The 27,937-nt window shown below is 40.4% G+C and overlaps 1 protein-coding gene across 7 annotated transcripts; it reads left to right on the top strand.

The window, feature by feature from the left end:
- Positions 1-8,101: 8,101 nt before the first annotated feature.
- LOC109579192 (nucleolin) lies at positions 8,102-27,449 on the top strand. Of its 7 annotated transcripts, none has more exons than XM_049457779.1 (8): positions 8,102-8,352; positions 16,236-16,465; positions 17,328-17,480; positions 17,615-17,854; positions 18,479-18,583; positions 25,426-25,675; positions 26,082-26,835; positions 26,969-27,441. In XM_049457779.1, exons 2-8 carry the CDS (start codon positions 16,240-16,242, stop codon positions 27,116-27,118), a joined length of 1,878 nt encoding a protein of 625 aa, XP_049313736.1. In that variant the 5' UTR covers positions 8,102-8,352; positions 16,236-16,239; the 3' UTR covers positions 27,119-27,441. The 7 variants fall into 7 exon arrangements, with proteins under 7 accessions (XP_049313736.1, XP_049313737.1, XP_049313734.1 ...); XM_049457780.1 differs by having other exon boundaries at positions 26,082-26,826; positions 26,969-27,440; XM_049457777.1 differs by having other exon boundaries at positions 17,615-18,583; positions 26,969-27,447.
- The last annotated feature ends 488 nt before the right edge of the window (positions 27,450-27,937 follow it).

The following is a 27,937-nucleotide window of genomic DNA, read 5'->3' as shown; positions in this document are numbered from 1 at the left end:
ATATGTATATGCCGAAACAATTGACATTATTTCACTTGACAGCAGCGTTTTGTTAAAATCCAAATACACACGCATGTGCGAATAAAGTGCCGTGTTGGTATTTGCCACTTCCGCTCGATTGCCTGACATAAAATTGATTGCAGTCGTAATGCTCCAGCCCAGTTGTGCTGCTAAACTTTAGTTAAGTCTAATAAAACTTATGCAGATTTTCACTAAACAAGCCTGCAAATGCTGAGCGTTTAAACGGTCTAATGCCGCAACTGAGTCTCTAATGTGGCATCAAATAAAACAAGCTTCAAGTTTCATTTGGAAATTAATCCAAATACACACCTCAGCAGGTATTCGCTGTTTTCACTGGTCATTAAAGTTTTCAAACAAATAAATTGTTAATGAATGTGAACAGCAAACTCTGCGCAATTGACATGTGTGTGTGTGTGTGTGTCTCTGCGGCTGTTTGCCATGTTTACGGAATTCATTCACGTTCAACCGTCAGATAATGGCGCAACACCGGAATGCACTTGGCAATGCCTCCGACTTTGACGACAACGACGGCAGCCGCCATTGATGAGCGGCAGTCACTTTCCAACGCAATTCACCGCTATCCAGACGCACGCACATTCAACGCCACACGCGTGTATATGCACGCTTACATGTTTATTTCGGTTCATTGTTATTGGCTCATTGCTATTCATGCTGCGGCTGGCGAAACTTCGACTTCGATCGAACGTCGCTGAGCGCGCTTACAGTTGACATTGTCAGCGCTTTGCTCGTCGCATTGGCACATTCTATGGGCAAACGAAAGTGCCCTAAAATTCAGCAATTTCGTTTTCTTCATATTTGGAAGACAGTGGAATTTTCGGTTTTCCTGTGTTCAATAGATATGTTTGTATGTATATACATATGTTTGTACAACAACATTTAATATATTGTGGTTTTGCTGCAAAATGCATTTTTGAATACTGCGGAGACCTATAAGATCATATAGCAATGAGTTTATGGGCTTATCAAGCATAAAAAACCAACAAGTGATTCTTAGAGTCTCTTCTTCTTTAAGTAATTTTTTTGTCTCAAATATATTTTTTCTACATACATATCGTCACCTAAAATTCTATTGTTGCGTTATCATCACTTTTCATATGTCTACTGGCAAAGGAAAAACGATATAGTAATAGAAACCACTTATATTGAAAAAATTGAGTTTTGATTATAACATGGTTATTATTAGTTATCTATTGGTTATATATTAGTTATATATTGGTTATATATTAGTTATATATTGGTTATATATATCGGTTATATATTGGTTATATATTGGTAATATGATCTAATGAAGCGTAAGCGAAAATAATCTCACTTCCGATTTTAAGATGAAACGGTATTTTGCATTTTAGGTGACGATATAAGCATACATTGATTTTAGTATTCAATTCCAAAGAAGAGTTGCTACCAAAACGCCAAAAAATGTTGGATATAATAAAATAAAAATATTTCAGCGACGTTAATCCTATTATTGATCTTTTAATCATTCACTTTTCCAACAACACATGTGCGTTGATCTCAAAAGAAATTCACCTCTTCTGTACTAGTTGTCTCCTGCCTTGAATATCATCACAAAGGGTTTCATGGCAGTAACGGCAAATAATCGCTTAATCTTAACAACTTTACAACTCGTTAGCGGCTAATGACTGCCATAAATTTTAAGCTCAAAACGCCCTAACATGAGCGTGTTTTTCACTCCATTCTTGCTGAACTCAACTTCATATTAACGAGCTGGTGGCTTCGTTAAATATATGCGGATCTAGTATTCGGACTTTTCTGCCAATAAAGAAAATATACATTTGAAGATACCGTTATATATATATGTATGTAGTATATGTGAGCCAATCCAAGTGATATCGCTTAATGCAAGCTGCAACTAGGAAAGCCAGTCAACCAACGACTGATTGAAGCCACAGCAAAGCTATCAGGGAGCGCAGGCGATATCCACAGTCGGCAATTTACGCGCTTATGATGGGTCCAAAATCCATTTAAAACGGTTTAATTTTAATTACCAGCCAAAAGTCTGTGTGCAACGGGCATCGGAACCCACGTCTCCGCCTTCTGTTTGCTTTTCACGCTCTGCTCGTCAAACGACCCAATAAATCAGCACAAACGCTGAAATGGCTTGACCCCTTTCCACCGCCCAGCCATTGGTCGCTTACTCCGCGCGTCGTGGTAAGCGTTGCCGTTCTGAGCTTCAGCCTGTTGCATTTGTTATCTACACCAGCCGGCTACCGCTTACGGCAGTGACTGTGTGTGTGTTAAGCACATGTTTGCATATGTGTGTATGCATCTAGCAGCGGCAATGGCTTGCTTGGCGACTGCCAAGTCCAGGCCACCTGCTCCTGTCATAGCGCTCGCTTCATCATCTTCAATTCTCCGTAAGCAGCTACTATTGCTCCCGCTAAGGGTAACTAAATCACTGAACCGTAAGTTGACAGACTGCTTGGTGGCAGTCAGTCATTTCTACTAATTAATTTAATCACAGTGACACACACAATTCTTTCTTTTCCCGCTCGCTTGCTCGCCGCGCTCCGCTGATTTTGGTGGCAGATTGCGGAGCGCGTTTGAGTGGCGGTTACAATTTTGTAGGTTAGTAGCACCAGCAACAGCGACAGCGGCAGTGGCTGAGGCTGAGGCAGCGCCACCACAAACATCTCCACTAACTTTGTGCGGTTAATTACCGCAGTTTTTCTCACGGAACGAATGCGATGAAGAATAAAGTGTGAATAAAATATATTGTGTAAAGCACGGATCTAGAAATAAGAGAGAATGGCAGAACAGAAGCGGAAATGTTGTAATCCCAGCACGATTGTTGTGGTTTTAAATGCAACTTTAATCTCAGTAACGGCATTGAAGTTGGCGTCGGTTTTGGGACGAAACAGATATGTGAATTGAGACATTTCGTCATACCAAATGAAGTGCGGCTTCGTAATTATTAATGAATTATGAAAAATAACTATTATTGCATTTTTAAATTTCATAAGGCACGTAAATTATGTAATAGATATGAACTCAGTTCCCTTATCATAACAAGCAGTTGAACCTACAGCTTCAGTTGGCCCCACATTTCCACAACGGTAGAGTTTTCTTACCAAAAGGAATCTTTGTTTTCTACCTTATACCCTATCTCCAGCATTTCGCGAAACTATCTGTACTGTAGGAAGATGGAGTCATGTGTAAAAGTTCACGCAAGTAAAGAAAGTGTTCTGATCGCCATTCACTTGGGAGTTGCCAGAAACGAATCTTAAACATATGAGTCAAGCAGCTCACGACTTCCGGTCCTAGACCAAGTATCCTCTGTATAGCCAAAGAGATGAAGTGACAAAGTGAAGCATCCCCTCCACAGGGTTGTGCGCTGGGTTTGGAACCCACCACGTAAAAAACGCCCCAATGAAAAGGAACAAAAAAAAGCCTCGGAAAAGGAACCCTCCTTTTGACATCTCCTGCCATCAAACAAACAGTCGTCGTATTCGCGACTAAGCACCCACATCACTGTTGTCAGCGATCACTTCGAAGTTGTAGATAATTTCGTCTATCTTGGAACCAGCATCCACACCAACAACAACGTAAGCCTCGAAATCCAACGCGGAGTATCCAATCCATTGCCAACAGGTACTACTTCGGACTAAGTAGGCATTTGAGAAGTAAAGTCCTCTCTCGATGAACAAAAAGTAAACTCTATAAGTCACTCATTATTTCCAACCTGCTATGTGGTGTAGAGGCATGGACGCTGACAACATCTGATGAGTCGATGTTGCGAGTTTTCGAGAGAAAGGTTTATGGTCTCGACATTGACATATTTCAGTGAATTAAGAGACAGCGGCTACGCTGACTAGGTCATGTCGTTAGGATGGACGAAAAGGTGGAGAAGGACCTGGATTCAGTTAGAATTTCCAATTGGCGCCACTTTGCAAAAAGAAGAAACGAGTGGCGGGCTGATGTTACCTCGGCTAAAACCGCGTAACTGGTGTCTCCGCCAGCAAAGAAGAAGAAGAAAAGTTTCCTTACCAAAGGAAACCTTTATTTTCAACCATTTACCATCTCTCCAGCATTTTCCGATACTATCCATCCTTAAAACCGGAAGATTAGTTAATAATAAAATACCTGTGAACACAGTTTGCATGCACACATGTGCACATTCGTGTCATGTGACTGCGAGAATCAACTTTCAGCGTTTAGTTAAATAATGGAAAGTTAGATAAAGTTAATCCAGCAGCATTTAAATAATTTTTAATGACAATTAATTGCTGTCCCCACACGCGTGCCACATGATCTCGCTGAAACAGCGAAAATTTATTACAAATAATTGCGTGCAGTTGACGGCAATGAAAGTAGAAAACTTTACGCGACATCAGCAAGCTACGATTCGGTTGTGTAATGCTGTAAAGCGTTTTGGTTTTGTAACGAGAGCAATAAAATGTTATGAAGTGAGTTTTGCCTTCAACAAATTGTTTATTTCCAACGCGACACTGACTGAAGCAAAAAGCACTGGCAAGAAATTGCCGAAAACTTCCACCAGGGAACGAAATTGGATGCAAAAGCCGCTTTCTGCATTTACTAGAGTGGACTAGCACTTGATAAGTAACCCGTTGACCTGCTGCTAGTTTTGGACTGCATGAAACTGTTAAAATGGTTTTACTAAAATTGCTGTCTTGAACCCTCGCCTCACCCACTGGCCTGTCCATTTGACATGAATACTTTAAATGGCAAAAGCTTGCATTGACTCTGCAGAAAGCAGCATGACAAGAACAAAAGACTACAAGTAGATGTACTTATGCAAATGTGTTGGTGCTGGCAGTACCTGCGGAGAGCAATGAGCCGGGCAATTGAGTGCTTCAATCCAGAAAAACATGTTTTATTGCAAATTTTTGCTAAAAATAAAGGAAAATCACATGAGTTGGCCTAACAATATGCGCGCGTGTGTGTGTGTGGTAGAAAATGCCAAAGCAAAACATTGTTCATGAGAAGTGGGCATAGCGTAAAGAGCAAAGATGCATGGGAAAGCAGACTTTTATTTCAATAACTGCACTTTGCAGTAGACATGCCATCACACATCAGCGCTCACGAAGCCGTCATGTTATTGTCGGGCGGTGGGGTGGGCATTCGCTTGTTCTTCTGCAGGGCTATTCATTCCTTAAATTGGCAGTGAACTTGCAAGTTGGCTGCTTGTCTGCTCGTCAAGCGTACAATCCGTAGTTGAGGCGTGCCTGTGCTTCGTTTGCCACCGTCTAGTTGCATGATTCTTTCCTATACCGTATATATTTGAAGGTGGTGGTTGAGCATTACAAACTCACTGTTGGACTCCTATGAAAATGTCTAAAAAGTTGAACGCAAACATAGTAAGACTTAGAATGCCAGCTGGGCATCCGCCAATAACCGGGTCAGTCAAGTCATCTACTGCAACAAGACTTGCTATACTCTATTGACTAAGAAGTTTTTAGGCAGCTTATGATTAAAGAGCGTTTTGGTCTGTATGTGCTTGCCTGCGCTGACAATCGGATTTTCATTTGCTGAATTCTTTTATCCTCACTGTTTTCTATATATCCTGTAGAACTATTAAAATTATAATGAGGAGTTATATGAAAAAAATTTCCTTGAATCTCAGATCCTGTGAGCTTGACCAAGCTCTTTCTTCTCCTTTTCTACAGTGTTCAATGCTTTGGAAAAGTGAACGTTATTGAAACAAATTTTGATATTAGTAAGTGGGATTAGTTATAATCAGATAGTACCGAAATAATGATCGAGACCAGAATTGCGCAACCTCAATTCATACACGAGTATTTCTATCTTTTTGGAACTTGACTTAATCACGTAACCCAGAGCTATCAAGAAACACTTGCTGAAAATGCAAATGGAAGGAGTCTTAACACAGAGATGGTGCTTTAAAGCTAAAGGCACGCGCGCATGTGCGAAAGCCAACGATTTCACTTTGTTTACTGGCGCCATGACTATGATGTTTGTTGTAATTGTGGTCATTTGTAAATATGTACAATTTCATGCCAGAGTACATACACACAAATAAAGTGATATGCATATCTTCTTCTTCTTTATTGGCGGAGACACCGCTTACGCTCTTATAGCCGAGTTTACAATAGCGCGCCAGTCGTCTTTTTCGCTGTTCGGCACTAATTTGGGAACCCAAGTGTCCAAGGTCCTCTTCCACCTGGTATTTTCAACGTAGTGGAAGTCTTCCTCTGCCTCCCCTGGCGGGTATTGCGTTAAATACTTTCAGAGCTGGAGTGTTTTCCTCCATTCGGATGACATGATCAGGCCAGCCTAGCCGCTGTCTCTTAATTCGTTGAACTATGTAAATTTTGTCATATATCTCGTACAACTCATCGTTCCATCGACTTCGGCATTCGTCTTTGCCTATGCTCAAGGGGTCATAAATCTTCCCCAGAACCTTTCTCTCGAAAACTCGTAACACAGACTGTTGCCATCGTCCATACCTCCGCACCATATAGCATGTGAGTCACTTGCAGTCTTTTTTAGTCGAGAGACGACTTTACTTCTCAATTAGTCCGAAGTAGTACTTGTTGGCAAGAGTTGTTCTGCCTTGGATTTCGAAATATTGTTGTTGGTGTTAATGCTGGTGCCAAGATAGACTAAGTTATCTACGACTTCGAAGTTATGACTGTCAACAGTGACGTTGGAACCATGTCGCAAGTGCGATGGTTGTTTGTTAGACAGGCGATATTCCATCTGGCCCTCGTTTACTAGCAGACCCATTTGCTTCACTACTTTATCCATTCTCAGAAAGTAGAATTAACGGCGCGGTTGTTGAGGCCAACGATATCAATGTCTTCGCAGCAGCTGTATACTCTTATAGAAATTTGTACCTTCTCTATTCACATCTGCTGCTCGAATTATTATCTCCAATAATAGACTGAAGAAATACGATAGGGAGTCACCTTATTTGAAACCTCATTAAGTATGAAACGGCTCGGAGAGATCTTTCGCGATCTTGATGGTACTTTGGTATTACTCAACTTCAGTTGAGAGCCTTAAAGGCAGCTCCTTTTATTGTAGTCAAAAGCAGCTTTGAAATCGATGAGAAGTTGGCGTGTGTTGATCCCCTTTTCTCGGGTCTTTTCCAAGATTTTGCGCATGGGGAATATCTGGTCAGTTGTTGATTTTCCTAGTCTGAAGCCACACTGATAAAGTCCGTTCAATTTGTTGACGATGGGTTTCAGTCTTCTACATAGTGCGCTCGATGGTACCTTATATGCGATGTTGAGGAGGCTTATCTCACGGTAGTTGGCGCAGATTGTGGGGTCTCCTGTTTTGTGGATTGGGCAGAGCACACTTAAATTATAATCGTCTGGCATGCTTTCGTTCGATCATTTTCTACAAAGAAGCTGATGCAAGCTCCTTATCAGTTCTTCGGCGCTTTATCTGAATACCCGGCCTGCAATCCATCGGCCGGTGGTAATTGCTATTCGAACTATGCTATATGCAAATACACCTTCATAACTCACCTTGAATCCCATTCTTCTTGAATATAAATATAATGTTTCTGCTGATCAATTTGTTATTAAGCAATAATTGCAAAAAATACTATCTTGAATGGTGGCACACCATGGTAGAGAAAGTGGTTGGAGTATATGCGTAAGGGCTCACACAAGGTTACATAAATAGTTCTTAATAAAAAGTGGAAACACTTTTGTGTTACCTTGCGAACAATTTCATGAAATAATATTACAGTTTTGTTGCACTTATCATGTCGCTGTGCGCTACAGAGTTCTCACGGTGTCGGTGCCGGTGTAAGACCGCATCATTGCAAAGTTTTCAACTTGATCGCGTCTCCATTACAGCGCGCAACATGCACTTAACTGTAAAATGTTGCTGATCCGACGCCAACTCGCAAAGCCAATTATATTTACATCGAAGTGCCGCAGTCAACGCTGTCGCTGCCGACGCCATAAGCGCCGCTGCGAACCCAAAAAGCAAGTGGTCAAACTGAGGAAAGGTGTGAAGCGCGCGCCAAGCGAAATAGAAAATCAACACCTTGGCAGCGCTGAAGGCACAACGAGCGTGGTGTTATGGTAAATCAAATCACGAACAGCGATCAGTTGCAGACTTAAGCTCGTGTTGAACAGTTGTGCGCATGCTCGTCGCGTCGCTAACAACAAACCGAATACTCAACCAACGATAAGCCTGAAGTAGCCAATTGGATATAATTCAAAAGCGAATAAGCGTCAAAAAGAAGACGCGTTACGTTAAACACAAGCATACATACGCGATATTGTTGCTACGTCTACTACGCACAAAACACACACGATCGTTGTGGTAACCAGTTCCCGAAGAAAGGTAAAGAGCTACATACTTACAGCAGCGACAGCAAGAAAGTCTAATTGTAACATACGCACACACACATACATTTACACATATATGCTGTTTGGAAACCAGCTGCGCAGTCGCAGTGCTAGCACAGTTGGCTAAAAAAGCAGTAAAAACCGCAAGAGAAAACTTTTACTGACGTTAGTCGTGCGGCAATCGGCCAAGAGTGCAGTGTTTGTGGCAAAGGTGGCAAACAGTGTTCAAAAAACACACGAGTGATAAGCTTTAAAGTCATATTGAACAGTAATAATAGTGTGCTCTTACGTCAAAGTTTAAACGTTTTACGAACAATATTTTCAATTAAAGAAATTTTGGTTTTAAAATCGGCAGAACGACAGTTTTTGTTAATACAGAGTTCGCACAAATCCACTTAGGAGAAAGGTAGATATTACAACATTTTGCGCTGGTTGAGAGAGCTACTGAAAGTAGTGAGTGAAAAGACCTTGACAAAGAAACCGCTTAGAAAAAACTGTTTTGAAATGTTTTGGAAAATGTTTCTCGAAAAACAATGTTTCTTGAAGTGCCAAAAGAGATGAAGACTATTAATATAACATTAATTATTATTTGCCGACTTTGCTGAATTAAAAAGTTTCCTGGGCCTTATCGATTTTTTTTTATTATTTGCCAATTTTATTGATTTGCCGCACACGGTCTTAAAATTAACGCTGAAAACCTTCAATTAAAATCAAAAAAATATAATAAATTCTTGAATAGAAACTCTTCCATTTTCACGTGCAACAGTAAACTCGACTACACGTAAATACATATGTGTACTTCACGTCGGAGGCACTTTCGACCACGTTCAAGTCATATACTTAAAACGCTCGTAAATAACCTAGTGAAAAGGAATTCCGAAACGGTCATGCGCACAAACATACACACACACACACACACAGAAGTCTGCACGTACAAAGACGAATTTTAATGTCAGAAGAAAGTGTTACGAATTGGGTGTGTTCGAACTGGTTCGATAGCCGAAAGAAATGCTCTTCAGCGCTCAAGTCCAAGTGTACGACCGTGTCTCTGCTTATATGAAGTTCGTGTGCAAGTTTACGCGCTTTCAGCCCATTAGCGTGCTGAGCATGCGCGACCACAGCGCACCACAACTCCATTGTCGGCAAGTGGACGAAGTTGTCAATGGGCTGACTGTCGATACTGACCCACTTTTCACAAAGTTGCATTGTTTTTGTAATACTTTGTATGTCGTATTATTGTCGTATTTAATGGAATTTAAAGAGTTGCGTTAATTACAGTGATATCGTTCTTCGGGCATTTGCACGAACCAGACTTGGTAAGGTCCACATAAATATATGTACATATATGCGTAAGTGTATGTGAATATACATATATAATATAAGTAGTTAAAGTGGGTGATACTGGCACATATGCCTTAAAATTAAATATTCGTAGAGCCGAAGAAAAGTTAAAGAACTGAAAAATTGCAGCATTGGCGAAAAGGCTTTTTAAACAGAATTTCGCCAAGATGGTCCACAAGGCATGGGTTGTCGCTTTTATAAAGGCGCATAAGTGAGCAACAGATTCCGCTGGTCTTACTCGCAGGCTTGCACTCAGCAGCCACTCTCCAAATGCACTTTTCATTTTTTAGCGCTCGCATTAAAAGTTTCTCAGCTCAAGCATACAGCGCGTCGTTATTTTTTAAAGCCTTGCTCGTATTTGTTCCGAAATGGCGCGAAATAAGTAGTCATCTTAATTTCGCTATACAAACAATGGCCAAGCCTCAACTCATGGCGTCCGTCTCGCACGGCTTAAGACAATTCAATTTCTTAAGTTGTTCTTCTTTTGTTTTTGCCACTTTAGTTCGTCGTCGTGTGTGCAGTTGCAATTGACCCACATTTAAGCAGCGTATATATGGTCTCATGAACACACACACATACATATATACATACATATGTACGAACAGTTGTGAAAGTACAAATCTAGCAGCGCGCGTCTTTTCATGTGTTACAATTATTTGTATTGCCACTCAAGTGCGGAGTTAAGAATTTTTCCGTCAGCGCGCAGTTAGCTAAGAGTGCTCACACTCGTGCACGCCAGTAGCTTTCAACGCTTCCATTGCTTTGCGATTCTGTACCACTCCCACTTGCTTCACGCTCGCTTGGCTTGTGTGCGGTCTAGATTTTAATGTTTTGGCATTCGCGGCGTCTTCATTAGCGAAGCCACAAAACAAAGCGATTTACTTGGGCAGTGAAGCGATCAAATGTGCGAGTAAATAAGGATGCTGGATGAAGCAAAGAGAGTTACTTTCAACAAACAAGAAATACTTCAACCATGAAACCCTGTCTTTAGAGATGCAAACTTGGTAGACGAAAGACGAAGATGTGATCTTATTCTTTTAGAATTTCGTTCCTTTATAGTGCTTTTATCTCTTGACGATGATCTTCAACGAGGTCTGTCAAAAGCACGAATACCTTTTGAAGAAGAAGAGTTCCTGAACACAGCGCTATGGCTTTTCCAGTGATTAGCAGTAGAAGTATAGACTGCAGATGCCTTCACCTCCCTGAGAAGCTGCAATAGTTGCACACTTCTCCGCTTGCAGTCTTAATTCCTGGGGCCCAGCGGCTTTATTATGCACCCAATTTGCGAACGAATGTAATGTATGCGTACATTCCCTTATCGCCGGTTCGCGTGCTGGTAGGTGTGTTGGAAAATTCGTATTAAGTGCACTCGCTACGCAATTTGAACTTGCTTCCCGCACAAAAAGAAGCTGCAGGGCGTCGAAGCGAGCTCTGTGGCATACGAAATTCGGCACTTTGCGTATTATATACCGTATAATATAATCCTAACTGTTTATGCTTCTTTTGTTGAGCGCTAGTGTGGGGGTAATGAGTAGAATGAGTAGACATGTGAGGGAAAAATGCGCGAAATTCTGTGGTTCCTGTGCATTTTTTGTATCGCTTCAGGATCTTAATGAGCAACATGGGCAAAAAATTGCATAAAATGAACAACTTTTCAAGAAAAATTAGTGTTAAATGAAGAAAGCGGCAACTTTCTTATGGTTCAATGGATGGCATTTTAGGGTGTGTCTTATTCGTAATTGAAGTCTCTGTTAACTGCGAGTTAAGAATGTCTCGCAGTAAATATTTTCGAAGCGAAGTATTGGAGTGAGAAGATGACTAAATAACAGTAGTTTGCACACTTCATCCGCTGAAGACCTCTTCACTGTACATCGGTAATTCTTACGTTGAGTGTTCTTCAAAGAATTGCATTGCCCCGGCGACGCGTGCATGTGTTCGACCGGGCTAATATGTTGGTGTGTAACTGTCTGTATTTGTTCGCAAGTAAAATGGCGCATTTATTTATTTTTCACTTATATTCCGCAACGCCATTGCTGTTGTTGTAATGCATTTTAAGTTTAACAAGCAAAGAACAAGCACAATTTGCAGTTTCATTCACGCTTCTTACACAGACATCGTACACGGCACTCCAGGCGCTTCCATACTCGGCCCGCTCACCCTCAACACCGCACTGTGCTTATTTGAAACGAAACTTTGCTGAGGCGGCGGTGTTGTGCTGACATTGCGTATACGCCCAAGTGTCCCAACTGTGTAACAAAAGTTTTCTTTGTCTTATTTTCAGCACTTTGATTTTGTTCTTTTGGGTTTTCTGCAATTTTCGCACACATTCACACGCACACGCATACACTCGCAAGGACGTACACAGATTCCGACTTGTTTAACCCACTTTTCTGCATACGTCCGCGCACATACAAGCTTATAAACTTGCTTCAAGTGAGTAAGTGACTGTGTGTGCGTGTGTGTGTGTGTGTGCGAGCGTGGCGTTATCTACACCCAAATCGACGCTTGCACTTTCCAAATTGTTGTTGTTTTAATTATAGTGTTTACACTATGCTTCAGCAACTATGACGACAACAATGAAAACAACAAGGGACTATAAATGATGCATGCAACGACAGTGCACGCCTGCAACATGCCATTTACGGTATTTGCAAGTGGCGTAAGAGTCTCAACGGCAACATCAGAGTCTAAAAGAATAAACGTAAAATGGAACGAAAACAACACAAATAAACAGCATAGAAGCCAGCAACAAGAGCAAACACATCAACAGCCATTTTCACCTTAATTCCCGCAACGTGCGTCTGCATGCCGTGTCGTCAACGAGCGCCGACACCAGTTGACAAGCGACACAATGGCGAAGCCTGTTGGCTACTGCTGCCGTTGGCCACTAGCAAATTATCAAATTCTGCAGGCGCCACACACATCGCTACAGCCACGAATCACCGCGATCGACATTCCCATTGTCGTTATGCGCGCTCCATCAACTCAAGACGAGCGCCGGCGACACGGTTGCTTTTGCTATCGAAGGGGCAACGCATTGGACTTCGACTCCAGCTGCATTTAGTCTATGTTCGCCATTGCTTTAAGTGCCATTTAGTAGCGCCACGCCACACCTTTGCTCTTGGGCGTTCCGCGAAAGGCAGACTTCTTCACTCGAGCGTTTGCAAAACAAGTCCTTCAATAGCTATTTGCAAAGAAATAAGTTAAAAGAACGGGGCGTGTGACTGCGCTTAAAATAAATATCACGCAACAATTCTGTTAACAAGTGCGAGACTTAAAGTTCTGCAAATAGTTTCGAGTTCATCAGGCATCACATGATGTGATTCCGCAAAAAAGTTTCGCCAATATTGACATACTTTGCAGGAGACAACATCGTCTTCATTTTCATTTGATTTTGTGCTCTGTTGTGGCTTTTTGCGCGAAGAATTTGTGGCAGTGGCATCGAAGGGCCCATTAGAAAGAATTTTTTTCGGTATTTTTAAAAAGTCTGCGGATTTCGACTCTTTTCGACTTCCTCGAATTAAATTTTTTTTAACTCAATGAAGGCTGAAATCTCACCTTTCCAACACTTTATGGTATGACACAATGTGATTAGTAGCACTGGAGATATACGACTGCAAAAACACGTATTGACAAAATACGAAAATACTTTTTCGACTACCCAATATCTTGCAATTTAAAATCAAAATTTAAAATTTTTAAAAATAATTTTAAAAAGCTGTAAAGCTTGAAAGCCAAACATTATCAGTGAATTTGCTAAATGAAAGCGCGAACTTATTTTGATTTTTTCGGAATATTTCTTTAGCTGCTTTATCACTGGTTTCTCTTTTTTTGTACATACGCATTTGTTATCTGCCATTGTATCAATTAATTTCAGTGCTCCAGGTCAAGTCAATAGCAGATTCCGAATTTTATAGCTGTAAACAAACGCTTGGGCCACTTGTGCCAGCAGCGCTCACACCGCAAGCCTGGCTGGGTGAACTTTTCTAATATACTTTTATTTTAAAACACAGCAAAGAGTGCCTGTCGCACAACGGACGGGGGCACCAACACATGCGCCAGCAGATGCTTGAGCAGTAAAGCACTTTATATTGAACTGCACGCAATATTATTAAGAGTCTCTGATACAAAACAAACGGCGAAGTTGTCAGGCACATTGTCCACTGCAGCTGCCTCCACACGAGCATGCCACTGGCAGCCGCGCTGATAGCGAATGTGCACTGTGTGCATACACCTACACACACAGACACAAGTACGCAGGAAAGTTTCAGTAAGTGGTAACAGTTGGCTAAGTTTCCTAAGCATTCGTTGGTGGGGGAGTCGCGGCAGTCTTGTGACCCATCGAAGATGCAGTTGCAGCGCTTTGTCGGGTGTGTGAGCACATATATTGTAGTATTAACGGTTTTAGTAGGTACTTGGCTTTTCGGATGTTGTTTTGCTGAAACTGCTGATGTTGCTGCTGTTGTGGAAGATGGCATCTCAAGCTACTCGTGACACTCACACACTTGTTTATGGTGAAGTATTTTCTAATTTGTGTATGTGTGCTTACTTATTGGTGTATATTCTCATACATATGTGTGTGTGTGCTTTTAAGTTCAAAAGTGGTATTACAACTTTGTCAATTAGCTTAAGATGCGGCGTGAAAGCATGCGATACACACGCACTTACAGTTCGCTGTTTGTAGAAAACACAATAAACCAAAATGCGTTGAAGCCATTGCTGAAAACTTAAATTTAAGAAAAAAGTTGGTACCGTTTTTCGATGCCAGGCAGCTTCATACATGTTCAATTTATGTTGATGGAAAATCTGACATACAAATAAACTTGTGGTTTTATGAAGCTCCGCAAACAGAAGGTTCGTTTAATAAGTGAACTGAACTTGTGGAACGTTCCATATAATCCAACCCGAAGCCCATATTTAGCCCAAATCACGCTTTTGTTCTTTGAACGAGCACGAAAAAGCAGGATTCCGATTTCGAAGCAAACTTGACTTCATACAAAATACCGTATTTCATAAAGCAAAAACAAAACGAACAACAAGGTGAAATTATTTGCCACTAATTGACTTGCAAGCCTAAAGATCTCACTCATTATATGATATACCTGTATGTAAATGGTAATGTAAACGCGTATGGCTTTTCGAAAACATTCGATACTTTGTAGTTGACGACGATTTTCTCTTATCGCTGCCGTCTGTAAACAACAAAACAACAAAAACCAGAGGCAATAAGCGCGCTTTTGACTGTTGGACTTTCACTTCTTTCAAGTTACACGTCGAACAGCAACAACAACAACGAAAGCCAGTTCAGCCAGTCGTTCATGTCACTCATACACATACATACATAAAAATATACGCACCTGCAAACACACACATACGTGCCTCTTAGTACATAGTTGTAAGCATTGCCAAGCATTTATGCTGGCATTGATGGCCACAACATAAAAAGCGCAAACGAGTTGCGGTCGAATAAAGACGTAAACACAAATGTGTGTTTGTGTGTTAGCAGATTTTATGTAAATGCCAATCATATTTAAGTCCTAATTGCCACATCAATGCAATTGTAATTTGATAATTGCTACGGTTTTCATTTCACTTCTCTGCCGCGTCCAACGACGGCCAATGAAAACATAACGCTTTTTGTTGTGCTGGTGTTGCTTTCAACACAAAAGCAGCGTTTGCTGCAAAACCATTGCAACGGCAATATATATTAACACACACACATGCTCACATTCCAGCGCTTGTTTGCCTTTATTTAGTTGCTTGCTTTAAAAGAAAGTCGCCCGATTGCACACGGAGCGCACAACTCGCATACCGAATGCATGTGAGTGTGTGTGTGTGTAAAATATGTGGTATGTGTGGCAATGGGCCAAGTGGCAGCCACAAATGTGTGTCAGCAACGATGAAGGTGTGCGATAAAATTATTGAGCGGAGAGTTATTCGTAAACAATTGATACTTCCGGACATATGCGCGCGTTCCTTGAAGCCTCACACTACAAGTCTACAAGTCTAAATTAAATAATAGGCATTGCTTTAACCACTAGTTCTTGGAATGATATATTTAAGCAGAGGTCTGAGTAGCAAATATTGTAAAATGATACAGACATGAGTTGGGATGTGCGATGAAGCGACGCAGAGTCGCACATACTGGCGTTCCACAAGTGACCGGACTTATTGCGGATGGTTGGTAAGGTGGCAATGCCCTAGAACAAGCTATTGAGGTTAGAATATCGCAAACCGAAATCGGTAAAGCGTGCTGCGAAATTCATAGACGAGAAAGCGTGTAAGCTTTGCAATGGCAAATAGGTGGATGGGTGGTTCATAAAACAGAAATTACACGTACACCTGTGCGGTATTGAATTTCAATGCGTCGACTGTGTGTAACGCTATCTTATTAGCTCAAAGAGCTCGAATATACAAGCTTAAATAAAGTCTTAAAATCAATTCAAATAATACTCGCTTCAAAACTTGCTTTCAAAAACTGCTTTTATTGCCTTGGAGATGAAAAATCTAAATAAACTTTCTTTTTTCTGCTTGCAGCACCATGAAATTCGTCCTACTCCTGTGCATCCTCAGCGCTGTGCTGCTACAAATTCAAGCCTCTCCCGTCCAGCTGGTCGAGCGCCAGGAACGCGCCATCGCGCGGCAGCAAGCCGTCAATGATGTAGCGCCCGTCGCCGCGCCGGCCGATGATGACGATGACGACGACGACGACGATGATGATGATGATGACGAGCCCGATCTAGGCGATCTCGTGGACGATGATGATGGTAAGTGCACGCAGTAGCTAGTTTCTTCACAACTACCAATCTCAGTCTCACACTTTCGCAACACACACAATAACTTCAGAAACAAGCATTTACGTATTTAGTTTTCGGCTAAGCAAACGCGCAAATTGAATCTAGCGATTTGCGCTTTCTCCACCTGCACCCTCTCAAATGGACATTCTACTGCAGCACTCTAGCACCTCTTCATCACCTCTTTTGACACTGAAGTGAGGACCGCTGACGACTTCTCTGACTTTTCGTAAATTGGTTTGTTTGTTTCCATCGTTTGGTTTATGCGCTTCTATCCGCTTTTCGATTTCTTTTCTGTTTTCTGTTTTCGCTTGTGTTTGTTTTTACCACTTTGGTTGTTGTAAGCAAATGCCAGCATTGTATCAGCAATGACCACTTGCAACATTGCCACAATAGTTCTCTTGTGCTATTGTTGTTCTTCTTCGCTCATTCTCACACTGATTGTGTGCCATTGTCAACTCGACTTTCAACTTTAAACTGAATCAACTCAACTGCACCGTACCGCACCAAGCTTTAACCAGCGCATTGCAGCGCCAGCACCAGCACCATTTCCACCAGCACCAAATCTACTTATATGCATCTATGTATGTAGCAACGGTCACACCACCGCCACGATTTGTATGAGCACGCACCGCCACCTGACAGTCAAGCAGCCAAAGCGCAGAGCGCGCAAGTCTTTCAGAGCTTAGCTTGGCTGGCATTGACTGCATGAATTTTATTAACTGTTTGTTCGATTGTCTATAACCATTTTGTTTTTTCTCTTTCATGTGTTTTCGCGCTCTCTCTCTCTCTCGTATGTGTTTTAAAACAGTTGTATTTCTTTCGGGGCTTTCAGATGACGACGACGATGATGAAGAGGACGACGATGATGAGGAAGACGACACGCCACAGGGCCAGGCGGCGCCAGCTGCCGCTGCTGCCAGCGACGATGATGAGGAAGATGATGATGATGATTATTTGGACCGCTTGTTCGATGATATTTTGGGAGGTGCGTACAACATGCATATATATATACAACTAGAAGTCATATACTTCTATATAAATTTTTTAAATGGAAAAAGCCAAACATAAAATGAACTCTTTTCACCAAAACGCTACTGTTTTGCTCGTGTCTCATTGCAGATGATGATGATGAAGACGATGACGACGAAGACACACCTGCCGTTGCCAGCGCACCCGTTGCCGCCGTGCCCGTACCAGCCGCCCCCATAGAGGACCTTGCACCCGTCGGCCAATCGGCAGTCAGTGGCGGCATCTCGGACGGTGTTGATCTACCCCTCGAAAGTGGCAATGCTGCCGATGCTGTAGCCGCCGGTAATGCGGCCGATGATGCCAATGCTGTGTCCAACAACAACAACGAAGGTGAACAAAATGTTTTTTACGATGAAGAATTAAGTAGTAATGTTATAGAAGATGGCGGTAGTTTAGAGCCAATAATAGATGAAGAAGAATTTGAAAGTAGTGTCGTTGATGGTAGCGATGTTGTTAGCGATAGCGATAGTAATGGTAATATTGCAACCAATATTGCCGCACACATCACCAATACAGATACGCATCTCATACCGCATCATACAAATACAAATACAAAACTCCATAACAGTCAATCACCAATATCAGCATCCACGCCACAGAAACTCAGTCAAACTCATACTCATAAAAAAAATTCGCTGAAAAAAGCAAGCGCAGCAACAGCAGCAACATCCGCCACGCAAACAATAACAAAGCCAACAACAACTAATACAAAACAAACAAACGGTAGTGGTAGTAGTAGTGCAAATAAGAAGCAACAGCTGCCAGCGCCCAACGCGGCCGGAGGAAGCGTTGCGGCCGCCGCCAAGCCGGCAACAGCCAGCGCCAATCCAGCGGCTGGCGCAGCAGCTGTCGCCTCGAATTTGAATAACAATAGTAATGTTGAGGATGATGATGATGATGATTACGATGAGGAAGATGATGATGATATTGATGATGGAGTCGCTGAAATTACAGGTGCCATAACAGGTGACGACGAGGAGGAGGACGACGAGGCCGACGACGATGATGACGACGACGACATCATCGGCGAGAATGTCATTGAAGCAAGACGCGAAGCACGTGAGTCTAAAAATCAATCAGCCACTAAGAAACACGTAGCAACAGCTAAGGCCAAAAAATCAACAAGTGCTTTGAAGAGCAAAAAGGCGCTCAAACAATAAGCAAGCCAATGAATATAGCGTAATTAACTGAATTTAATTAGAAAAAAAAAAAACAAAAGTAATGACAAAGGACTTGAGCACATACACACATACATAGATTAAAAACTCTATTCAATTATTAGCTATGGAAATTAACGAAATCGAAACTTAACATAAACCACGCGAAGACACTCGGTCGCTCGGCTCTCGGCTTTGAGCTGATTTTTGTTACACTTTGTCGCATTACAAATTCTAGAAAAACAAATTTGCTTAGAACTTTCTTTCCGTTTTGTTTCTGCTCCCGTTTGGTGCTAGTCAAATTAACCGTAAACACGTTGCACAGTGGCACAATTCTATACACAGCAGCCAGGCAAGCTCAAAATTCACTCTTGAAAAGTACACTTAACTGTAAAAAGTAACGGCAACAAAACTGTTTAATGTAAATTGCGATTTTATTTTTCGTTGACGTTCAAAGAGCTGCTTGTTCATACACTGCACTTGTTAAAAAAAAAAAAACAAAAACAAAAATATAAATCAGTTATGATAATGTGTAACTAATAGTTTTCCAGCTTAAGCGAAACATTGTAAAAATGCTACAGCAACAACAAAAAATTGAATTGAAAATTAAGCGCATAATTTGTATGGATGGCGGGAAATCGACTAAGAGCCATTGATTTAGCCACCAGTGTTCGCTAGTTAGTCGCTTTTCCGCGCCAACAAACAATAAGAAACCTAAAATACATAAAATAGAAAGTGTAATATTTTAGTATGTAGGTTAATTTATTTATTTTTGTAAATTATTTATTAATTAATTTATTTATTGTTTTTCCTCTCTAAGCCTTTAAGTACACATTGTCTGTCTATTTGCTAAACTAAAAATGAAAAAATTACTAAAAAATAGTAACTGTAGTTTGTAATCTCTCTGTGTAAATCGTAAAAATTGTACTGGTTCCCAACTCTATTTCACTATCATTCATATGCATTCACACCCACATCACCAAGTTCATTGCAAAAAACCGTTACACAACGGTTGTTGTAAGAAACGCATCTCTTCATACATCTTTCTGCGCTCGTCTCGCTGGCTTCTACACACTCTTTGGGCTTCACCTCCTACTCTGTAAAGAAAACCTATCACTTTCACTTGCTCACACTTTCACACGCTTCTTCTCGCACCCGCGTCAGCTATTGCTGACAAAACGCTTTCTAATAACGCCAAAGGTAAACCACAAGCGTTGTGGTTGTACAATGGAAGTGCGCAAATATTTTAGTAAATCAACCAAGGGTGGCAGTGCGGTGTTGGTTCGGCTGCCGAGACAATGCTTGAACAAATTCAAACAGCATGCCAAGTACCTACATGTGTACATACATAGCCGATCGGTCGCGCCCCTGATCATACAAGCCAACAAATAAATCGTAAATGCCACAAAGCAAAAAAAAAAAAGAAAAAAGAAAAAAATATTAAAATATTTTATTTACAAAGCAAAGAAGCCTTAAATCGTAGTAGGCCCCATATCCACACACATTGCAGGCGAGCGCAGCATATTGCCCCAAAAAATGGTTCCAAAACAACAAAAAAAAAGCAAAATATCATCTGTAATCAGTCAATTATCTAGCAACAGCTCCAAGTAGAGCAAATCATACGAAATGAGATATGCACAATTCATTTATAAGGAGAAAAGAGAATAAAAGTTAACTGAAAGTATTGCGCTTCCGAGAAAATACAAAAAAACTGCGTTTTATTTCAACTAGCTGCGTATGTATGTATGTAATTATGGTAGGCTTGCATGCGAGAGATTGAGTTGGTTTCAAGCTTTGATTGGCGCCAAAACCCACCAACGGCATTGTGGTGAGACTACAGCTGTGGTGAATTGAAAATTTATTATTTTTTCATTATTTTTTAAATTTTAATTTTTTTGTTTTTTATTAATTTATTTTTATTTTTTATTAGTTTTATTTTTTAATATTTATTCCTTATAAATATCTTGTTTAACTTCTCTTTCTTCTCTCGGGGTTTAAGGATTTTCATTTAAAACTTTTGGTAACCTCTACTATACGTAACTGTAAAAAGTATAAGAAGTGTAAAAAGTAATTTGATAAATGTAAATAAATCCTAGAACTGTAAATTTCATGTAAAATTACGCGCTTTAGGCAAACACGAAGTAAGTATTAAGTAAGCACCACATTAAGCCCCAGCAACACTCATTCTTATTTTTGTTATGCAACAGTAATTGTTATTGTTTTTATTATGTTTTCCTTCTGGCTTTTAGTTTTAAGTGGTCTGGAACTAACAAGGTTAACGGTGTTTATAAAAAAAACTAGATTTGATTGCACGAAAAATAGCGTCTTCAGACCAGAGAAAGACATTGTACAATTTTGACCAAGCAAAGTTGCTCCAACCATCGGCTCTTTTCAAAATACTTTCTGCCACTTTAACATACTGGTATTAAAAAATTATTATTTTCGAATAAAAATGTTATTCACGTATGATATGTTTAGACTGGCATACGTTCTTTTCAACCTTTAACGCTTGTCCCGTTTTGCCGGCCATTGGAGGACTTTCTTCAACCCGCTCAGGAGTGGAAAGTATTGCTAAACTCCAGTTGCTTTCGCACACCTTCCCACAACGCGCGGAACCAACTTGTAAACAGGTAAAGCCGACACTCACCACCATGTTTACAAGCCCAACCTGTGTCGGCTCTAATTTCTGGTTATTAAAAATTCTTTGCGAGAAGTTGGCGATAGCGCGCTGAACAAGTTCAAACAATTGAAATGAAAATTTAAGAAAACTTGCACTTTTGCTGATTGTTTGCAAATTTTATTGCTGTGGAAAGTTTTCCATGCCAAGAAATTTTTTCCTGTTGCAACAATGTTGTTTTATTAGTAAAAATGCCATCGTTGCTGAGTGAAAAGGAGCAATTAAAAGTTTCTTACAACTGCCAATGAAGATGAGGCATCAAGTGTTCAGATCTTGCTTTATATATATATACACATTAAGGATGGGGTACAAACATTTCGTAAACGATAAAAAAATGAGAAAGAATTTGTGAAGCAAGGGAAGGCTAATTTTACGGCTGTAAGTCGCTCGAGATTTCTTGCTCTAGTCTACGGATTTGCTTTCGTGAGTGACATAATTACTATTTTAAGCACCTGATGGCATACATAGCTTTCATAATTATGGATTAAGGATCTGATGACATATCTTGCTTGCGTAATTATGTCGTATTTTAAGGGTTTACATGGGTTTCTTCGGATAAAAAACAGTCTTTTTTCAAAATTTTTTTTTCTCATACCAAAAATGAAATATTTTATTATACATTTTTTATTGTTACAAACATACTCTATTAACAAAGAAATTTTAGAAAAACTTTTGGAAAAAAATATTTGAAATTGCGACGCCATTACCGGTGATGCCTCGGAAAGAAGATGCCTCCGCGTTGGCAAGATAACTCCTTACGGGATGATCTAAAGTGAAAAAATACGAACTTGAACGAAGGAAAATAACTGAGAATTGGATTTTGGGCAGACAGTTTTACAAAAAAAGAAAAATTCAGTGAAAATTTCGCGCCAAGTTTTTCAAACAGTTTTAATCGAAAAAAATCTTTCGTCGAAGTTTATAAGAATTGTATCATAAAAACCTGTGTAAAATTTTATGAAGATCGGATTGAGTAGTTCTCGAGAAATCTTTCCAACCGACTTCAAAAACACAGTTTCGAGAAAAATACGTTTAAAGATCGCGAACTTAGCCTGGCTAGCCTCTGGGACACAAGTTCTCAAGGCTGTATCACCGAAACTATTACTCGGATTAACTTGAAAGTTTAGGACAAAATTCTAGAGGTATTGTAGAATTTAATAAGATAATAGAAAATATAGATTTTTTGAAACCTGTAAACCCATGTATCCCCTTAAAGACCTGCTAACTTATACCCTTCAAATTTCCCTCACCGAGTTACCACTTGTATAAAAGACAGGGATAGTAAACACGAACTGTTAGAAGCAGCCCTTGACCTTTGTCAATAAACCAATTCTAACTCTGAAATAATTCTCTTGTGTGTCAAACCCATAAATTGCACTTTGTATATGTGTTTGTGTGTAATTTTAAACGTATGTCACTTATTTCTTAAACCAACGAAATCACTTTATACATATATAAATATCTCACATAATTAAAACTATTAACATAAATGTCTGGAAACATATTCCTCGCACTTATAGCACGAATATCACATTTTCCCATTACACTTGTGTGTGCGTATAAATGCACTTGGGTTTGCTTAAGCTTCACTCAAACGAATATTAAAAGTTTCACTCTCGCTTTGGTGGACCTCAGCAGGATTAGTTGTCCGTTTCGCTCACGCAAAAACGACATTAATTCCGCATTTCAAATGCGCGCAAAATAATTCACATAATGACTTTAACACACACATACACGCGCGCACACCAACACATGGACAACATTAAAATAATTCATAATTATATCAAAAGTTTCAATTTCCGCGCTGGCCATTGGTCACGGCGTGCTAACAAGCGCATATCACTGCTTCAATGGCGTTTCGTTTTCATTTTCTGTCGTTGCTGCTTCACAAGAGACACGAAGTGCGGGAACATCTAAATGTGGGAAAGCACAGTCATCTAATTTTATGCATACAAACATACTCGCACACACGTATCATAGTATAAAATATATCAGGGCTGATTTCATCGTTATTGCGTGCTAAGCTTTCTGTTTAAGGTTTGATTAAATTAATTAATATTTGCTGTGGGTCTTCGTAGCTAGACTAAAGCTTTTTAAAATTTGAAAATACTGACAGAAAATCTTCCTTATTGGATCTGTGCGTACATTTGAGCAGTATTTTGAGGAATATGATTTTGTCAGGTTAGATACTTGTACTCTCTAGTTATTCTGCAACCGTTCAATGACTGCAAAATGTCGTTTCGTATTTCCGATCAAACTTCAATTTATTAATTTTATAAATTTATAATCAACTTTAATGAACCAAATATGTACTATCTTGGTAGACCACTTTTTGTCATTTTTCCTCTAGAGACATTATTCCATCAGTGTAAAGGTTGTCTGTTTTCTCGGCGAAAAACTGCGACAAGTAATTTTCACAGGCTTCTCTTGAAGCCAACTTTACTCCATTAAGGGAAATTTGCATTTACCAAACCAAATGGTAGTCCGATTGTGCAAGGTCAGGGCTATACTTCCCAGTCAAGCTCTGCCAGTTTTTGTCGAGTCATCAAACATGTATGGGGTCTAGCGTTGTTCTATTGGGAGACGAAGCTTTTTCTGTTGAACAATTCTGCTCGTTTTTTTTATTACTTCCTTCAATCTCATCAATTGTTGACAGTAAAATGTAAAATCAATCGTTCGACAAGGCTAGAACATGTCAGAGTAGATGATTCCTTTCCAATCCCACCAAACACTCAGTATAACCTTTCGAGGTGTCAACTCTGACTTTGCGACCATTTGTTGAGCTTCACCACTCTTTAACCACGATGTTTTTCGCACTTTTTTGTCGTATTTGATCCATTTTTCTTATCCTGTTACCATTCGTTTCAGCAAAGAATCGCAGATGTTAATTCGGTTCATTAAATTGTTCGCAGACAATTCATGTTGTACCCAAACATCGAGAAAATCGTAGACGCATAGAGTTAAGACTTCTGTGATATTGGCGGTTATCTTCTGCTCCAACTCTTATGTTAGAACACCGATTAGATTCCTTAGTAATTCACTTTCGTAACCCATATGTAGATAGCCGCTGGTATTGAACACACAATTTCAAGGTAAACACGTCGAATTATAAGTGTGTGTGTGTGTATAGACGACATACTTGTAACTGTTTATGCGCAAGTTCGCAGCTAATTATTTTTGTAGCTAATTTACTTATAATAATGCGATTTGCACAATGTCAGTCGCAGGCAGGGAGTCTGACATGCTGTTGGCGCCCAGCTGTGCTGAAGCTTGGTGCACACACATACACACACACCTGGGTGGTTGGATAAAGTTTCGCCAGCGCGCAAGTGTGTAGTGGAAAGTGGCTAGTATCCTTTTAATAAGGATAGCATGCTAAACTGCTTAGGCTAAATGATTCCATTGCATTAGCATATGTATGTAGTTACTCTCCAGTGTAAACATGTGCTAATCGTAATGAATTTAATGAGCAGCGGCTTGTGGGGTTTGGCAATATGGAATAACTAGATATGGAGTGTGATTACAGTCTTTAGCCAGCGCAGGTATCTTTTAGTTTCGAGGAATTTATAAAATATATTTTGTTTGCGCTTAAAACTTATGCAGCTCTATTCATCGATTGGGTCACGGTTTATATTTAAGAGAGACATAGAAATTATGTTATGTGAAAAATATATATTTTTGCTAAAAACTAGTAGCAGTTAATTTGTTAAGCTCTTCAGTAGACTTTGGCTAACCACTTAGTTATTAAGTGGGTATTAATCATAAGCTTCATAACTGCCAACTAAAGGCAATTATTGCCAGACTAATCACTCCTTAATTAATAAACTGTTCAATGGCTTAGTATGCGCTTGGTTAGTGGCTTCGCAATGCTTTAAGTCAATACTAAATGGGTGAGTGAGGTTAAGTGGCTATTAGCAGGTGGCCGTCGGCAGATGTGTGCTTACTAATTTTAGCTTACGAAAACCAAAATTATGAGTTATTGTAGCGCAGGTACAGGAACCCATATATTAAATTGAATGACTACATACATATTTGCCATACTAATCAGCTTGTTGCTCGTCGGTATTTAGGAAACCTGAAGAATAACATCATCGAAATGAGCAATGACGCCTTCCAGGAGCGACACAATCAATTCATTGATTCGATATTCTCGCGCATCAATCGCATTGTGGCCGACAACTACGATCCGTTTGTAGTGCGCTTGCACGCCCGTGCGGCAACCAAGAAAACCGGCGCCGGCAGTGGCAGCTCAGCAGGATACGCAGCGTCGGTGACGAAGGGGAAGCCGGCAAAATCATCAATGACAACCAGGCATAAACTGTGAGTAACTTGTATTGGCACTTTTTCGACTTCAATGGCTTGGCTGATTGAGAGCAGCCACTGCATGGTGGCAAAGCAAACATCCGCACATATATATATATATATATACATAAATATGGCCAATAAGTAGTGTGGGGCTTTGACGATATTGTGGTACTTTCCCATCGATTTTTACTTATTTTCTCAAATTGCTAATATTTTTCGAAATCACAGTCAAATACCTTTCTGGTTACAATTACGAGTACTTACTGTGCTTACACTCACTCATTTTGTAACTCTCAATGTAGCCATATGTACGTACGTATATGTGAGCGACAATTTAAAGTCGCCTACAAAGGACATTGTCACCATTGAAATCAATTTCAACTCGATTGCTTCCACTCTTATCAATCGTTTGTCTCCATAGGAAAAACACCAAATCAGAGCCGCGCGCCCTGGATGAAGAGCCACGCCGCATGGAAGTGAGCGATGCTAAGGCACAAAGCAAATTACAGGAGCAACTGCAGCAGTTACAATTACAGCAAGAGCAAAGCATCAAAGCAGTGGCGGCCGAGAAAAAAGCGGATGGCGGTGATGCTAAATTAGCGGGAAATGTCGGCGACGCTGCCAATGCGGCCGCTACATTGCCGGAAATGCGCACCGTATTAAACGGGGAGGCCAACAAGGCCAGTGCCAGCGCCGCCGGCACAAAGAAAACTTCAAACAAAGCACATAAGACACACACGAAAAAAAGTCAGGCCAATGCTAACAGCCACAACAACAGCAACGCTGGCACGAAACTAAAGCAGAATACTAAAAATAACGGTAATAGTAACAACAGCAACAACAACAATGCGCATGGTGCCGTTGGTAGTGGCAAAGAAGTTGAAAAGCTGCAAAAAGCCGAAGGCAGCCTCTCCGGCTTGGCTTCGTTGAAGCGTGTGGGCAATGTGAAAGTGGTCGCCGATCCGGAAGGCTCCAACTCAACCATAAAGGCCAAATTCACTTTGGGTCCATTGACTTTGCGCGTGGAAAAGTCATTCAAACGCGGCAGTGTGCACAGTGTGAAGAGCGCTACAGCGCGCACCAACGAGATGATTGGCCGCATCAAATTCGGCGTCGTCAACGATCGCGCCACACTCATGTCCATCAAGGTGCAGCAGCCAAAGCAGGTTGGTTGGGTGAGATGAAATCGAGTTCTTTTTTTAACCCATTATGTACTAAGTATTACCCAAAAATACTAGGCACATAGTCCGCTTTCTTCTGCTGTCTAGTTAGTTATGCTAAATGTTCTATTGTCTTTCCCTTTGGCAGGTGGAGGTGGAGAGCAAGGACAATCACGACCGCACACGCGAATTCGTTTGGCGGCGCACACCGAAAATCGCCAAATTAGTAAACGAAAAGCTGAAATTGGCCGCCGAGTCGCTATTCACAACCCAAGGTGTCGAGGTGGTGAGGCTGTAGATGGCTGCCTGCCTTCATAGTTAATTATATATAATTTTACGCAAATATTTGGGTGCGAGGTACTTATGCGGGTCGGTGAAAGTTTAGGTCGGCAGTGTAGTTCTACCGTATTCCATAAGAATGGTAATCGAGATTATCTCTAATTTTGTTAATTATAAGTATTTATAAATATTTGACCTTAATTTATTATTTATTTATTCATGGTATATTTATTTAGCAGCATTTATTTATTTCGACATCGAACTATACAATTTATTTAATTTATTTCCTTGAAACTAATTATCTTTAGTAATATAGAGATCCTGCTATATTTTATCGACAAAAAATTCCAATAAATGTAATGAATCCTCATTTAATTTGTATTTTTGTTTTAATCATTATCTCGTGAGTTATATAAAAGGTGTTCTAATTCTAGATTGAAGAGATGTTCAAAGAGCTGTCGACATACATACATACAAGATCAGTTTCTTTTATCTTATATTATTATATATTTTAAAATTCACTTCAGGAGTCGGAAGTGGGAATAATGTCTAAAGACTATTTGACATTTGGAAGAGATGATGGCCGCGGTTACGCCTCAGATGATCCATCCGTTAAGTCCAATTTTCGATGACTCGTACGAGGATCTTGACTCTGGTAACTGGCGAATGACACGCATGATGCTTCGCTCCAAGGCCTGAATTGAGGCGGGGATGTCTGCATAGACTTTAGACTTTAGATTTTCCCACAGGGAAAAGTCTAACGGTGTGATATCACACAATCTTGATGGTCAATCGATCGGCTCAAAACGTGAAACGATCTGCTCAATGAAGTGTTCTT

Source organism: Bactrocera dorsalis, chromosome 5 (assembly GCF_023373825.1).
Source record: "Bactrocera dorsalis isolate Fly_Bdor chromosome 5, ASM2337382v1, whole genome shotgun sequence".
NCBI classification, from domain to species: Eukaryota; Metazoa; Arthropoda; class Insecta; order Diptera; family Tephritidae; genus Bactrocera; species Bactrocera dorsalis.
This window is presented reverse-complemented; position numbering and strand designations above follow the sequence as displayed.

Bases quoted from the DNA above. Each gene is read 5' to 3' on its own strand.
- LOC109579192 (XM_049457778.1), top strand. From the start codon at position 16,240: ATGAAATTCGTCCTACTCCTGTGCATCCTCAGCGCTGTGCTGCTACAA. The intron at 17,481-17,614 runs GTGCGTACAACA...GTCTCATTGCAG, and splicing joins GTTCGATGATATTTTGGGAG to ATGATGATGATGAAGACGAT. The intron at 26,836-26,968 runs GTGAGATGAAAT...TCCCTTTGGCAG, and splicing joins AGCCAAAGCAGGTTGGTTGG to GTGGAGGTGGAGAGCAAGGA.